Source organism: Opisthocomus hoazin, chromosome 8 (assembly GCF_030867145.1).
Source record: "Opisthocomus hoazin isolate bOpiHoa1 chromosome 8, bOpiHoa1.hap1, whole genome shotgun sequence".
Classification (NCBI taxonomy): domain Eukaryota; kingdom Metazoa; phylum Chordata; class Aves; order Opisthocomiformes; family Opisthocomidae; genus Opisthocomus; species Opisthocomus hoazin.
Genome location: NC_134421.1, coordinates 66,995,612 through 67,012,470, shown reverse-complemented (window position 1 = coordinate 67,012,470; position 16,859 = coordinate 66,995,612). Strand labels below are relative to the sequence as shown.

Here is a 16,859-nt window from a genome sequence, read left to right as displayed (position 1 = left end):
ATCCTGATTCCTCTCTACCTCTGAGGATCTGGGTGGAGAAAGGAGCCAGTACAGAAACAGAAAAAAAAAAGAAGTGTGTCTCCCCAGTTCCCAAATTCCCCAAGTATTAGCTTATTTTTGCCCCCATTAGCAGCTGTGCATAGCGACATATGCACGGAGAGGAGGGAAAAAAGCTCATGGAATTATTTCATTTTTTTAAAGCCCAGAATCAATGTTTACACACTGGAGCTAAATTATTTATACACATAATGTTACAGGTTTCACATTGGTGGCTTTTATTAGCATTCGGCAGATGAGACATCATACCTGACCTACTTGTACAAACCCCTCTCGTGCCTCTCTGCGATGGCAGCGTGGCAGGGCAGGGGTGAAGCCTGGCCATGGGGATGCTCGAGCACCGGGTGAGCCAGGGGAGCGAGAACGGAAGTCTCGGCACCTCCTATGAGACATTTTGCTACTTTGGATTTGGGGGACAACATGCACAAGGGGGTTATTTGTGAAAAGCCTTGCAAAATCCTGGCTACATCTGTCTTTCTAGGAGAACGTAGCCTCAGGAGTTTTTTCCTGGGACCGTGCCCTCACCCTTCCCCAGCGACGGAGCAACGCGCTTCCCAGCAAGGCATCACCACCTCGGCACAGGTAGGTTTTTGCAGGAGAAGGTTTCTCTCCAGGAGAGGTGGCCACAGCAGGACCACCCATCCCCAAACCACTCCGACGTGACGGCGTGTGTTTCCCCTGAAAGACTCAGCCAGCCATCTCTAAACTGACATGTCACAGGCACTTGAGATGACTTTCTTCTTGTCTCACAACTCATGCATTTTTTATGAAGCCCAGGCTCCAGTTTCCTTTCATGTTACCACGAGGATATCCTTTTTCCTCTTAAGCTTCAGAAGGATTTTTTTCACCCAAAGTGTTAGTCTCTAGTGTCCTGTACACAGGTCAGAGGGATGCACTGGCCAAATGGCCCGACGAGGATGCTGGAGCTGGGCTGGACCCCATGTGTGGGTGCTGGCAATGGCGCTTGCTCCATCCCGAAGTCGTTTCAAGAGGTGAAACTGCAGCCTTGCAGCAGTAGTTGCTGATGGCTTTGCAGCACAGACGAGATTTAGCACCCTTCGGATCCTGGTACTGATTCGAAGATCCGGTAAGAAAAACCTAACAGTACAATGTATACTGTTAAGCAGGTATTCTTTATTGCGGCGCCGGGCACACGGGGGATTTCTCCTCCAAACGTGCGCGCCAGACACCCTGTTGCTTCAGGTTAAATACAATCACACAGGTAATTATTCATTATATTTCTAGGAACTAATTAGCATATGTAAATATCTTTCACGCATGTCTGCTAGTATCTTTGGGTGGTCTTCGGGGGTCCCAAGATGAAGGCCCATCCTCTTCATCACGCTGTTCACTGATTGACATTTGTTTTCTGCGCAAACTCAGTTCTAGCATTACGTATATCATGTCCTTCAGGTTGTTTTGCTCCAGTCTTGTTGCTCTCTTGGTGCCTCCTTATCTCTGTAGCTTAGCGCATTTGCCCTCCCAAGGCTGAGCTGTCTGGAGTAGAGTTATTTAGGAGTCTCTTTTATCCCACAATTATCCCAATTATTTGCTGAAAATCAAGACCACTTTTGTTTCACTTAATTATTTTGTCTAACGACTAAGTGATAGCTTGTGCCCATGTCCTTCCACTACATTCCTTAATGAGAAAACAGGGATTAGTGTAACAGTTATATTGTTAGATCACTATGCATGCAGAAATACAAGTTACAATACTAAAGACTACTAAAAACTAGAGAATATTAAGGCCTTTTTGTTGTAGTTTCATATTTCTTACAATCCTCTCTATCAGTACTCAGCAACATTTCTCGCTCCTAACTGTATCTTAAAGATGGGCTTTCCACTTAACATTTCAATTAACGGTGTATTAACCTGCCCCCTCCCTTTTAAAGAAAACAAGCCAAACTAAGCCACACTTTTGGGGATGACTTGCAGCACAGAGCAGGTGAGTGAAAATACCTGTTAGTGAAAGATGGATTTGTTCCATCAAGCTGGAAGATCCCTAAGTGAGTGAGTGAGTGATGAGTTGCACTCAGATCTGAAGCCAACTTGTGGGCACATAGAGAGCGCTGGCAATCGCTGTTGACCTTGTCAAGCTAAAGGAGCGGGACCAAGTGAACCTCATCAGCTTCGACAAGGCCAAGTGCAAGGTCCTGCACCTGGGTCAGGGCAACCCCTTGTATCAATATAGGCTGGGGGATGGAGGGAATGAGAGCAGCGCTGCTGAGAAGGACTTGGGGGTACAGGTGAATGAAAAGCTGGAGATGATCCAGCAATGTGCACTCACAGCCCAGAAAGCCAACTGTACCCTGGGCGGCATCCCCAGCAGCGTGGGCACAGGGCGAGGGAGGGGACTCTGCCCCTCTGCTCCACTCTGGTGAGACCGCCCCGGGAGTCCTGCATCCAGCTCTGGAGCCCTCAGCACAGGACAGACCCGGAGCTGCTGCAGCGGGGCCAGAGGAGGCCAGAAAAATGGTCAGAGGATAGATTTAGACTGGATATAAAGCAGAGATTTATTACCAAGTGGGTGGTGAGGCCCTGGCCCAGGTTGCCCAGAGAAGCTGTGGCTGCCTGCTCCCTGGCAGTGTTCAAGGCCAGGTTGGGGGGCTTTGAGCAGCTGGGTCTGGTGGAAGGTGTCCCTGCCTACGGCAGGGGGGGTGGAACTAAACGGTCTTCAGAGGTCCCTTCCAACCCAAACCCCTCTGTGATCTGTGATTTGCTTGCTCTTTCAACACTCCCCCACGCAGAGGGACCGCGCTGACTCACGGGTCACACGGATGCAAGACGTGCACCAGGCTGCAGCTGCTCCGTGCTGCCACCGCAGTGCAAGGGAAACTCTCGCTGGGCTTTTTACCAGGAATTTATCCCTAGTGCTCCTTATATAAAGGAGAAAAGGTGTGGCGAGCCGGTCTTTCACTTCACTGGCTCCTTGTAATTGACAGAAGATTACCGGGAACATGTTTTTGCAGGAAGTATTTTCTAAGGCTAAACAACATTAGATGAGGGTGTGATAATAAATTACCAAGCATATATCTTCGCAGCTACTCCAAATCATGAGTATCGGTTTGTCCTTCCTATGTGTTGTTTCCATAGAAGCGGAGCTTAACCTTTTAAGTGCAGATTATAAAGGCACCTAATTCAATTAAAATTAGACTTCAAGCATATCAGCACTTAATACTCAAGAGTTATTATGCAATTGGATATAGACGTCGTCGTGATTGGCAGGCAGCGTGGTTTCTGTCTGAGCCAGCTGGAAAAACAGGATCGCAGTGGTTCCTTTTAGGATTTTCCTGTGCATTTCCCTACGCAGTCCACTAATTGCCAGGTAATTCCTCTGAAATATGGGCATCCAGCACAGAACACAGGAACGCACACGCAATTAAAGTTATTTATTGTAGGTTTTCTTTTCTGAACTGACAAAGAGGGTTTCCCAGAGATCGGTAACACGACACAATGTTACACAACATTTCACAACTAGTCCCTTGTGGCTTTATTAAGAACATAGTAATTTAAAAATATCTAAATATTTACATATTAATAAAACATATATACAGAAGATTGAGACATTTTTACCTAAATACGGAATGATTTTTTTTCTTCTCTCTATTAAACCCTATAAAAAGATTTCTGAAGAAAGTCTGAACAGTAGTCACAGTAAGTAAACACAAATGCAATCTTCCAAATTTACAAAACGCTGATTCCATCGCTGAAGGGTTACGATACGGACACGACGGACCGGTGCTCCCTGCCCAACGCAGGCAACTCCAAGCCACGAAGGAAGGAAAGACTCAAATTTTCAGGTTTGCAGTGCACATTCGATCTATCCCACAGTTTCAGAGAGAACACGGTCATTCCTAAAAGTCCACGGTAGGTGGGTGGGGAAGGGCTGGGAGCCCGGTTTCTCAGGTGCCGAGAGAACAAACCGCTCCCGCTGGCTTCGGCATTATTTGCGGGCATTCGGCAATGCCTGAGCAAGCAGGCTTGAGCATTGTTGAGAAAAGGGATTAAATATTTTGAAAACCATCCCACTCTGTAATAGCACTTCTGTTGAGACACTCCAAGGCCAGACAGTTTCCAAAAAAGACAAAAAGATGCACCTAAAATACACACAGGGGAATGAAACACAAGGGGAAAAGGCTCTAGCAAGCTCTCCCTCTAATTGCAGGGAACACACTCAAACTGCCTGGTGATGGATGCACGTGAGACCTTCTAGACTTTTCCCCGACATTTTTAAAGTGAATTTAGTGCTGATGAAAGGTGCAGAAGTGAGGGTTTGCAGGGCGGGCCGTGTACGGTTTTACCTTAGCCCTGACCTGAAAGGACCGACCCTTTCAGTGTCTAAGAGGGTAGTGCAATTTCTTGGATCGATTCACTCATCTCAACTGCTGAGATATCAATAGAGTGCCCATCAAAAGGTGACTTTTTTTTTCTTCTTTATAAATAGGTGAGTATTGTTGCCAAGGGCAGTAGTTGAAAAATCACAGTGTGCAGACCCTCTTCCTGGAAATCGGCAGACTAAAACGTTTTGAGATTGAGGTGGCAGGGCAAGCTGGGGGGGGAAGCAAGGGGAGAACGACCACCTCCACCGGTCTGCGCTACAAAGACGCTCGAGAGCCATCCTGCTAGGACCACGTAGGGGAAATTGTTTGAGGAATGGCTTCTCCGTGCTATAATTAGGAAACCGGGCACTGCTGGGAGGAATCCTACTTTATTCTCTGCTAAATCCAGCGAGGACTTTTTAATCGCAACTGCATATGACTGGTCATTGGCACCACAGCAGCCAGGAAAAAAAAGTGGGTCTGCAGAAGCAAAGAGGTTCGCCGAGTCAAATGCTCCTCGAGTCCCCGGGGTTCGTGATGGAGAGAGATGCCACCCTGGTCCCCGGGGACGGGAAGAGTGACCTGGCTGTGTGCGTTCACCTCTGCGTGGCTTGAGACAAAACACTGCTGGCAAGCATACAATCGCATGGAAAAGTACAATCGTGGAGGAAAAACAAAGGCAAGAGAACGTCTTCGGAGTGGATACCCCGCTAATGAAATAATGCATTGGATACGGAGGGAAATCATCTTTAATTAAGATGAAAAACAGCGAAGCAGCCTGGCGGTTTCGTTATTTGAGGTTACGTGGAAAATGCATGAAACAACACAAACTTGAAGGGAAAACGGTCTGGACGCCGACGTCTCGCAGTACGCTGAAGCTCTCACGCTGATCCTGGGGGAACGTTATTCAAAGGAGAGGATGTTTCTGTCCGCTAAGAACACTGGTGCAGGATGTGAAATTCAAGCTGAAAAATCTGGGTTTGCGTCTATCAGATGATCTGTTGTGGTGTCGAAAAGACTACCTGAAGGAAGAAAGAGTTTGAAGAAATCAGTTAAAAAATATAAAAATCGAAGAAATCAGTACTTGAACACACCCCTTCTCCTTTAAAATGATGGAATTACATATTTGAGTTCTAACTTGAATTTGTGATGGGGCTGAACACTGGTGTGTATGCAGGCAGCGGCTGACGAATTCCATTTAGAGTAGAGCTCAACTGGTGAAAGAAAGCAAATTTAACAGACTTTTTTTGAACACAGAATTTGCCAGCAAAGTTTTTCACACAACATCTAGTGCACCCCACTTCAGATGTAAAGCGCCGCATTAGACTTCGGCACAAACTGCACTGCGATGCTCGCCCCTTTGAAGTTACGGTTCTGAAGAAGTGAAAAAGGCACCACAGGAATTTTAAACCTGGAGTACACACTTTGGGATCTTCTTGAGAAAAAAAAAACTACTCCACCACTCCGCAGCAGTCTAAATGCATACGGGAGAATATATATATATATATATATAAAGGTGCATGGCTTGATTATATCCCATCTTTTTTAAAGCACTTTAAGAATGTGCTTTTTCTAAACAGAACAATGAAAGATGGACAGAAGAATTACAACGAGAGCGCTAAGAACACAGGGCAAACAGGAGACAGACATCAATCAGCCTGAGAGGCAAATACAACCCAATGAAAAGGGAAGACTCATACAATCATGCATTGAAAGGATAAAGATTTATATTACAATAAAGGATTTATATTTAAGGTTTCGAAAAGGGGTTTTCTTTTGAAGTTTCATTTTCTTGATATTGTATTTCAAGAGAAAAGGAGACAACCTATATAGAATTGGATCGTTGCTGTTTTCTTATCATCGGTTTCTTTACCAAGAGATTGCTCTCATCTTTTCACAAAGCTGTATCACCCCTGGACCTGAGGATTGGGATGTTAGTGTTTCGGCTTCTTTTAGGGATATCAAAATTCCTTCTCATCTTGAAATTAACCCAAGCGTGGAGAAACTGTACAAACTCTCAGCACAGCTGTGGTCTGAAGCATGGGTGTAAGGAGGGTTCTCTCATGGTCCTGGGCTGCATACAAATTTCATATCCAATTTTCAAGATGAGGATTCAAGAAAAGGGTGTTGCAGCTGGTTTGCATTCGTTTCCACAGGCAGAACTTCTGGGTTATGCCTTCCTTTTCTTATTTTTTTTTAAACACAAAATCCAGACGCTTCATGTAAATTATAGACCGAAATAATACGAGGCTTTTCACAATGCCAACTTATATAGAAAGACTACAAAAGCTGCCACGTCTTCATCCTGACAAAGATCCACCTCACACCTTCCAGGTTCCTGCATCACCAAGAAACTAATCGGTCTTTTTACTTAGTCCATGGTAATTAGCCGGGGAGCTGCCTCATCTGTCTCAGCTCAGGTCTGGACACAGCCTTCGACTTTTGGTAGGCGCAAAAGCTCGAACTGAGCTTTGACAACATTTGCTAGAGACAATTCCTCCAGCATTTTTTTGAGATGTATCTGTCAATGCGCAGCAGTTCCCAGGAACTTCAACTGCCACAGGTCTTCCAATTTGCTTTAAACGCTCTTCAGTCAACAGCTCTCAAAGGAAAGGGCCTATTAACGTCGTTCTGGGCTTGCGTGGCAAGGTGTGGGTAGTGGGGGGGCTACAGGGGTGGCGTCAAGGGCGATTTTGAAAGGGGAGCATGATTTCTGCTCGGAAGTGCTAAAATATAATCAGACAAAACCATCTTCATTAGTTTTATGAGGATGTACCAGCTCCATTTTTTAACAAGGCTTTTGAGTTCCAAAAGAGCGTTTTGAATACAAACCACCGCCCGCTCTCCTCAAAGTCCAGGACTTTGCAGATTGTCGGCACAGAGGGAGCAGGCACCTATACCAATTCACCGCATGCAGAGCCCCATCCCGCCAGCACCAAAGGGCAGGCACCTCCAAACATGACCTTAGCTGATCTGACCTGCTCTCTGGAAGCAGCCCTCTTCCCACCAACGATGAAGAGAGCTGAGAGCAACCACGCTTCTGACTGAGGTGCCTCAAATGAAGGCATAGGCTGTGATCCGAAAACACATACGTTGGGGCATTTTAGCATCGATAGTCCATATATACACCCAGGTCTCACCCATAATGTTGCTGGCATCACAGTCAGGACTGACTGAGCAGGAAAGGCAGATTAAAGGCATCCAAATTTTCCCTTTTTTTTTGCACCAACACTTACCATTGACTAAAATTCTTTATTCTGAGTGCATTTGCTTCACAGGTTTGTTCAATTCTTGAAGACCAAGAGAGCAACCGTCTGACATCCGTCATAAATAGCTTCCCTAACCCCCCTTTCCTCCCTGTCCAGTCTCCTGCAAGACATCCTTCAGCACTCCGGTTCAGTCTGGTTTTATTCTACCAACACACCAGGTTAACTACTGATCATTCCTGATTTATCTGATCTCAGCTTCTGGAGATGTCATCTGCAACCAGGGCCCATCGCACCAGGCACTGTACAAACACACAGTCGGGGACACGCCTCCCTAAAGATTTTTCAAGCTAAACAGAGAAGACAGCTGAATAAATTCCATGAAGGCTCTCTTTGAAGAACCTGTCAGTAACACCCCTTTATAAAACCAGCTGTGCTAAGACAGGGAAAGACCTCTGTAGAAGTTATACCCCACCTCTTTTGCTACACTTCTTGATAGAAAGCATCTGTATTTTGGCTCTCTATTATAATTGCTGTCATTATACTGTCTGTATATCACTTTAAATCATTTTCTTCCAAGAACAGTATGATATTACACGGATATGTACTACAAAGAGGCCCTTGCACACATATAATGGGTGCAAGTCAAATGCTTGGCTTACAGCCTGTGAGCACCCCCCCCCCCCACCGACGCAAATCGCAGCGTTGTTTATTTAGGCGTCCTTCCACAGATAGTATGGAGAGGGATACACTGCAAACAAAACACTTCGGCTCAACAACTGCATGCATGGATGCTCCAAGGTCTACTAGCAAGCAGACTGCAACGGTGATCTGCCGTGGAGTGGAAAGGGAGACTTCTCTACCACAACCACCTCAGCACACTCGTTTCCATCAATGATGTACGACGCAAGTAGTCACGACAGAAACTGTGCTCAAAGAAAAGCACAGCAATCTGATCATTCTGTTCCTTAATACGATTACCGGAGCAATGGAAAGATAACAACTACACCACACTAGCAACCTTTATGAGGGTCCTCTTGCAACGGAATTGCTTCCCTCCCTGATAAAAGAAACGAACAGGATGTCACTTGGAAGAGACCTTTCAATCCAGAGCTTCCTGCATCTATTATCACGACCGTACCCTGAAATGTTATTCCGCGGCTGGCCAGGGAAGCAGCACGGCGGCTGACACTCCGCGCGTGCTCCCAGCCCCCACTGGGTCCGTGCCAGAACAAGACTACAGCTGCTTGTCCTCCCGACTGCTTCGCCGGTCCTATTCCTTAGTAACTGCACGTGCTCCGACAGCGGGATTTCAACCGGCAGCGCTCCACGGCTGGCAGCTGCTGCTCCGGGTGTGTGAAGGCTCCTTCTCCAGCCCTTACGCAAGAGAGACTGGGAAACCCTTGCACAAGAGACAGATGCTGCGATGGTACCAGCACGCTCCCGCCCGCCCCACAGCCTCCAGGTACTGTGCCATGCGCTCAGCAACCCCGCACCAGCCCTGTCCTGTTCTTCACAGCAAGATCGCTCATCTCCAGCCACTGCCTGTTGTTACACTTCATGAATATGACAAAAACGCACCATAACCCATCACCCTGTTTGTCTGCTCAAGATCTTCCCTCCTTTTAATTTGGCTTCGGGGATCTTGGTGAAATTACAGGGAACTGATTCTGCAATGCAGGGAAATGACCACCTCCCCAGACTCTGGCCCCGCTGGATTTTCAGAGGACGGCAGCTCAGTTCCCACCATCGGGGCACCTACTGATGGACTGACTCTTCGTGAGAGGCTGCTGAAGATTTCAGGCTCAGCCTGTCTTGATTTCAACACCACCTACAACAGCATGCAAAAATCTTATTTCCCAGTGCACGCGGCTGCACAGCTAAGCTGCTGTTTAGCAGCTGTCAGGCTTTTAAGGCAGGGTGGCAGCACTTCAAGAATAGGAAACCAACACCTAAGCAGCCTATAGATATCTTCGCAATCCTTCTGTGAACCCAAGATACTATTGCTAATACCTTGGACAACTGAACAGATTCTACAATACAAATTACTGTGGTTTTGTCCCTGCCAATAACTCTGTTATGAATCCAAAAAACTCCCAGAAATACCAGGGATGAGCGCAAGTCCCCATCTGGCATAAGATGGGTAACTTACTGGCCTCATTAGCTTAGCTGCTACCATGAACCTTGAGGTTTTATGAATATGAAATAGAGGGGGAAATGGTAAGATTCTGATGCATTTGTTTTTTAATACAGGGCATTCAAAACTTCAGATAGCTGGGTGCTGTGTGCAATTACCTGACTATATATGGCACACCAGGATTATTGAAAACTGCTTCTGTGCCAGAAATACACAAAGACATACATGGGAAGCTGATAAAAATTTTAATGCATTTTACCTGTTTGTAGTAGAGAAATGTCCGGCTTCTCATCACAGTCAGTTGCCTCTGCTGATTACAAATATAAACAAGAAATCTCATTACTTTTACTGAATACAGGAATACCATTAAAAAGCTACACACTGTAGAGTGATTTTGCATTTTCTATCTACTTTTCTCAGCTGCAATTCGCTATTGCTCAGTTAAAAACTCACTGCTTGGAGGAAAAGGTCATATAATAAAAATGCAAACTTAGAAGAGGGAGTTGGGCATTAGGAAGCAGTTGTGCCAGCAATGGGATGGGGTAACACGTGCTCTTAAGGTTTCAGGAAATCCAGATGGCAAAAGGAGTAGTGATCATTTGATAAAATCATTTAAGAAGAGTCCTCAGCGGTCCTTGGAGGAAGAGCCTGTCAGGCTGGTATTCCACCCTCCAACAGCTGCCATCACCCGACGCCCACGGGGAAAGAAAGGGTGAATCCCCCCCTTTCTGCACCCAAACCTCCCGTGACCACTGGCAAGCTCATTTTTCGGGGGACAGATTTATTAGGGCACAATGTCTTAAAAAATGCAGGTGGGCACCCAGCGTAATTAAAAAAACACGTAACAACACAGGTACAGAGGCAATTACAGCGTATGTATACACACCTGCTTTCAGCCCACGGCTTCTGCAAGATCATTTGACTTAATTTAGCCCACGGTGAAGGAAGGCTAAAAGCCTAATTTGTTCATCTCGTATTTGCCACAGGCCAAGGGTATGTATAAAGATCGTTAATTTGGCTCAGCAGATGTGCACTGACTTGTTAGACTGCAGTACCCTGGAGTGTGCATGTGAACCCCGAGTAAGTCACAGGCATGTAACAGGGAATCGGTGCCTAACCTACACAAGCCCTGTTCAAAGTCCTATTATCTTTGTTTTTTGGCACTTTAGCATGGTATTTAAGGCCTCTGAAACACAATGAGATCTTTCAGAGCGCTTCACCAAACAGGTGGGGTCCTAAAGGACCATCCCATTCCATTGTACATGGTCAGTGTGGTGAATCTACATCTGCTCTCATCCACTCATTGCGTGATATCCATAGGGATCGAATCTGAGCAAGGCTGCTGATGCACTGAGCAACTTAGATCAGCTCCCACTTGAAACTAAGCTAACTGTCCTGGTCATCTTTATCACGGCTCCATACACGAGGATGCTAAGTTGCTGCCTTTACGAGGATATCCTACGAGGAACTAACCCAGCTGCTGATCTACCTCAGTTTCCTTCCTCCAGCAACACCTGGCTATCCACCCCTGCACCAAGAGGTTCCTTTCCCTCACCCAAGTGCATGAATGTCAGATTGGTTTTTAGCTATATGCTCTCTACTCAGTTCTGCAAAATTAACTGAAGAAAACAGAAACAAACGAAAAACCCTAGCACTAAGCAGCTTTCCTCCCATGGAAGGTTTAAATGGAGAGCCCCGACAAGTACACAGCGCAGGCCTGCAAGTGCCTCTGTGCCTTGAAACGATACCTTGTTCCGCTTGCTGTGAGAAGGTGGCACACTGAGCAGAAACAAGTTCAGTGGTTGGTACAGCTTACTGTGAAAATCTTGAATTTTGGAAGGAATGGGTGGCTCAATAAATGGGAAGAGGTTACCTAGGCTGGTTTGAATCTGGACCAAACTCACAGCCATGGGAGGACAAGGGAGGAGAAAGCATGGTGAAATGAGCAGCTGAGAAACAGCCAGCAGGACATCCGCGGCTTACAACATCTGGAGTGACAGTCTGAGGCCAGCTTCTAGCTATGTTAGGAACTACCTGCATCAAGCGATTCTGCTGCACGGCTACTCAGCATCCAAGAGACAAAGCTGTAACGGGCCTCTTGGGTTGAAGGGACCCAGGCTGTGAAAATGGGGGAAGCCAGACATGAGGGCTGGCAACAGGCTGGAAAGTCTTCTCTCTATCAATACCAGGGCTGGTGCCCACTAGGCTGTCCACGCAAGTCATAGGTTTTCTGGAAATCTCAGCAGCGACTCTTGAGGTAGCTCCAGAGATGTGGGTACCTTTCTGCCTAACGGCTCTTCTTCCACCTGGCTAAAATGCGGGGGAAGGCAGTAACACAGAAAGAAACAAATGGAAGCTCAGAAGTACCTTGCTTTCACAAGGTAAGGACTTGAGTCTCCAAATTTGCAGAACCAGTTTTGTTGATAACAAAGTTACCTGGCCATTTTAATGCCGCACGAGGCTGATAGATGAGGTCCAGCTCTCCACCAATTGTTCCAGTCCCATTCCTCATGCCAGCACTGAAGTTTATATGGTCACTGAGACCAAATCTCATTAAAAACTGACAGCGTTGCCAGATGAATGCTTGTGCCAGCACCAGAAAGGGAGTGGGAGCACGGCAGATGCCCGGAGAGCCTACTCACTCTTCTCTGTAGCTGCCTGAATTTGTTTTATTAACCTGGATGCTTAACTGCAGCTCCAGGTGAAGCATGACACAAAGGCGTGACAAACACCTCGACCTCCTAGCACGGATGTAAACCACCAGCTTCTCACATGTCATTCCAAGCAGGAAAGGAGGTTTACCTTCAACAGCCGCACCCAGAGACTGCCAGCCAAACTTTACTTGTCTTGAGCCAGCTTGCAAGACAAGGCAAGCAGGAATAGATCCTACTGTGGGAATTCGGAGTCTCTTTTCTGTCCTTTGCTTAGATAGAGCTCAGTAGCTCTTGCAAAATAATCCTGGTAGTTATTTCATTAGAAATCTCCCCCCTTCCCCCCAAAAAAAACATTGTTTAGCTTCTGATGTACATGTTTGTCTGCTAAGTGCACACCTGATGGTTTGCTCCTTGGACAGAAGAACGCGTGTGCTCAGGGCTGGGACGATCAATGCAGCAGTCACTCATTTTCATATTGCTATCTTTACCTAAGATACTGGCCACAAAAGCACCGTACCACATGTTGGACTCGCATCCTATATCCTTCCTGGCCCGGTGTGTATTGCTAACCAAAAAGTCAACCTCATTTCTTGCAATGTGATACTGTATCAAAAACACAAACCAGGGAAATCAGAAGGATGAAGAGAAATAGAGAGCAAAAAAACCTCACGTAAGACAACGGCAGCAGCAGTTTGAATAAGGATGTGGGAGAAAAGGCTTATTTCCAGAAGAAAGGTAACCATTTTTCTTTCCTTCATTCCCAGTATTTTACACTGCAACAAGGCAGTGTCAATTTTAAACAACTACTCAAGGATGAAACGTCCCAACACGCAATTTAAATTAATCCTGCCTGAAAAATTTCAGCATGTTTTCTAACATTGCCGTATTTTCCTTTACGGAGCAGGGCAATCAAAAGCTTCCAGGTTACGCACAAGGTAATCACTCTGCACGAACAGCTCTTACCCTCTGTACTTCGGGAGCATTACTCATCTGGTATCAGCTTTCCCGTCTATGCAATGGACAGCTGCTACAGAATAATGGCTCACAGGCTCTTCAAAACATAAAAAGGGAGGAAGAACTTACTGCGAGAGACGCGTGGCCCCTGACCTACTGCTTATTAATCGATGGAGAGTTTAGGAATCAAAAGGCTTGGATGCTATGTCTGGCACAGGGGTGACACGAACAGCGAGCTGGTTCCTTCTGATTTTACCCTTTTTAAGATCTCTATGCTAATGGTCGCCTGTCTCCCTCTGTGCTGCCACTGGCAGGGCCACCAGCCACCTACCCACATTCTCTTTTGCAGGGTGAAAAGACCTCGCCGTGGGAAACCCGCCGCCGTAAATTACAAGGCAATCTGCATCATAATTCACGCTGCTTTAAGAGAGGAAACCTATGCACATGCCTCCTCCTTTGACTTCTTCCCTTCCAGGGCCACTTTGCATCGCATCCCAGCAGCCAAAAAGGTTCAGCTTCTCTGCTGGGAGAAGACAGATCTGGCACTATGAAGCCGTGCCCCAGTACACTGTGCTGTTGGCATGAAATGGGACCAGTAGTCAAGACTGAAGAATATTACCATACTCTTTAATTTTAATTATAACATCTGTTTGTAACATTAACCTCGCAGTCTCTGCTTCCTTTTGTGACAGCCAACTTGTGAAATTTTGAAAAGACTGAACAAGGCCAATAAAAATTTAATGGCAGTGACAGCTTTATTCTCAGATCTAACAAATAAAAAAAACCTACCCAAGTCTCAGATCTCAGGCAATAATCTGAAAGAACTCAGAAAAAGCCAAAGCAAAATAAATAAACTTAAAAAAAGAATATTTCCAGCTCTGAAAAATATTGTCACTGATTCAGAACGTAAATGAATTTTTATTTGGCTTAGGATAACAACCTTTCAAAATCTACACAGGGGAACTATTTTCTAGAAAGCAGAATTTTAAAGTGTTTTTTTGATTAGCTTTCCAAGTAGGGAACTTTTCTGTCCCTAATTCTGCCTCCTAAAAATGGAGATGAGCCAAACATGATAAATAAGGTTGAAGCTGGGGAGCCTCCATGTTCCAGTGATCATGATTTCATTTAATTTGGAAACACTCAGGAGACTATGCCCTATAGAGAGGTACGAAAAGCAGATCCACCCCACTCATTTGCTAGAATTCTCTGAAATTATTAATATCACTGAAGGCTAGAGCAGATTTACGTTATCAGACCGAAATAATGTTTCACGGGATAAAGCGGAGAGGGTTGCTCATGAATGCAGTGTCTTACTGCCCGCTTTGAAATTAAAAACTCATCAGAGGACGTACTAAATGGCTCAGGGGAAGGCAAGCAGGATGGAAAGCCTGCCCCTCCTCTCTTAAATACTTCTGCCGTTAAAATTTAGCCCAACTCAGTGGTGACTAAGAAGTTGCCTTGTGGCTTCTGTAAAATAAATGGATCATCTTAAGCTTTCTCCACATAAAGCCTGCGCATCACGACAAACCAGAAACTGATGCAGATAAATCAGCACGACCAGGCAGCAGGGAGACACACTTGGCTCAGAAAGTCTCAGGTGAATTCAGCTCCGCGTTGGCTCAGATTTGTTCTCTGGGCACCTTCGTCTACACCCACAAACTCAGCCGGCATGTTTCAGAGAGCAAGTGGAGACAAAACTAATAGAGAATGACCTGGGAGTATGGACATGAGGACTCTCACTCGGGAAGGCTCAGCCTCTGCTCCACCGGCACACGCGGACTGGAAGAGCTCAAGAGCTCAGCTGGAAGAGTGATGAGTCCCATGTCTCAGTGGCTGTGACTCCTGCAGTTTCCAGATTCTTAAAAAGCTAAGCTTTGCAACACGGAGTCCTGGGACACCTTCTCGCCATAGCAGATCAAACCTCCCTCCACGCCCGCCCTCCCCTCCTGTTCTGGTTTCTGTAAGTTACACACAGCTTTAACTGTTTTGGTACGGCGTCATGATGAACAGTTAAAATGTGCATAGTTTCCACACAACCACTTTTATATCAGGATAAAGCTGCTGAGGGCTGTGAGACTACGCTAGCAAACATCGCAACATCCTTCCCTTGGTCCTATAGACCTCCCCAGGCATCTGCCAACAGCCATCGTTCGAAACCAAACATGGGACTAGATGGATCTGTTGCCTGATCAGCTCTACATCCCTCATGTCAGAAGCTCATGGTTGTAACACAGAAGTACTAACAAATCTTACTTCAACAAGATGAAGACGTTACTGCAGCCAGCTGTCTGCTCCTGCCTCTCTGCAGCTATCTACTGCTTTACTGTCACAAAGGCTGAGGAAACTTCTCATTTGCTTCCGTGCAAGGTCAGGTGAGGTGAGCTAAAGCCACCAGTGGAGATGGTAGTGGACGGTAAGATGCAGTGGTGCGTTCAATCACTCCTGCTAGATCAGAAAGAGCATGGCTGCCTGTGGCCTTACATCAGAGAGAAACTGGTGCACTTCAGGGAATGGTCAGTAAACCAAATAACATAAAAAAGAGCCTTTCTAGCAATCCGGTTACGGTGTATTTTTTTTCCCATCAAATAAACCTGAGGGGCTGCTAGGTACATTGCTGCTCACTACTCATCCACATACCAGTTACCTTCCCTCTGCAGGCAGAGACAGATATTGGAGCCTATATCTTGCTCAGTCACACTATACTCAGCGTTACTTATTTTTCCTCATAGTCTTGCTGTCTTAGAGACAATACCCTCTGCTTAGATTTTCCCACCCTGAGAACGGATCAGAGATGGAGGTGGCCCCATTTGAAAGGCAAAAGCTGAATGTCATTGTCATTTTAATTAATACCCTGCAGAGCCACGAAGAAAAGCAAATAAAAAAGGATGAAAGAAAATAAAAATCAAAACAAAATTAGGTCAGTGCTCTTTCCCGAGGGATCTTCCGCAGACAGCCCAAGGACCCTCTGCTCCCACATCCCGCACTGCACTCCTCAGTTTATCGAAGCCTGGCATCCCAGTTCCTCCCTCCGGTCCTGGGGGATGACAGGCAGCCTTGGAAGGGCCGAAAGCAGCCCTGTTGTACAACACCCATAATCTGACACTGTCTTTAACAAGATTAGCTTGTATCCCTCCCTCCTCCCTCCCCCAACACACACAAGAAACCCTTTTTAAGGCCAGTGCTAGTTTGCTGCTCTACTCAGGGAAGCTTATGTTACTGAATAATCTCCACTTTTTTTTCTCCCTCTGTGTTATTTCTGTCTCTGGGTGCTCCTCATTTTCCTCAGTCTTATGCTTTTCCCTCCTGGCATTAATAACGTTGTGGAGAATGATGTCAGGTGCCAGGCTAAGAGTGTGTTTCAGAGACACAGCCCTGGACAGAAAACACTGGCTCTCTGAGACAGGGAGCTGGAGAGGACATTTCCCGTGGTCTTGCTCACCCCCTTGTAGCCACAGGGACCACCAGCATCCCCTGTGGAGCCATCAGGCTTCCCATCCCATCAACCCACAGATGCAAAAAGGCACTTAGTTGT

The 16,859-nt window shown here is 46.2% G+C and overlaps 1 protein-coding gene across 4 annotated transcripts in view; it reads right to left on the bottom strand.

The window, feature by feature from the left end:
• Positions 1-5,107: 5,107 nt before the first annotated feature.
• The window catches only part of BEND7 (BEN domain containing 7), a 46,474-nt gene continuing 34,722 nt past the window's right edge, over positions 5,108-16,859 (bottom strand). For 3 of the 4 annotated variants that reach the window (XM_075428209.1, XM_075428210.1, XM_075428213.1), the window contains 2 exons: positions 9,979-10,029; positions 5,108-5,398 (listed from right to left, as the gene is read on the bottom strand). In XM_075428209.1, coding sequence (XP_075284324.1) covers positions 5,337-5,398; positions 9,979-10,029 — 113 coding nt within the window. In that variant the 3' untranslated portion in view covers positions 5,108-5,336. The remainder of the gene's footprint in view (positions 5,399-9,978; positions 10,030-16,859) is intronic. The other variant, XM_075428211.1, reaches the window with a different exon arrangement.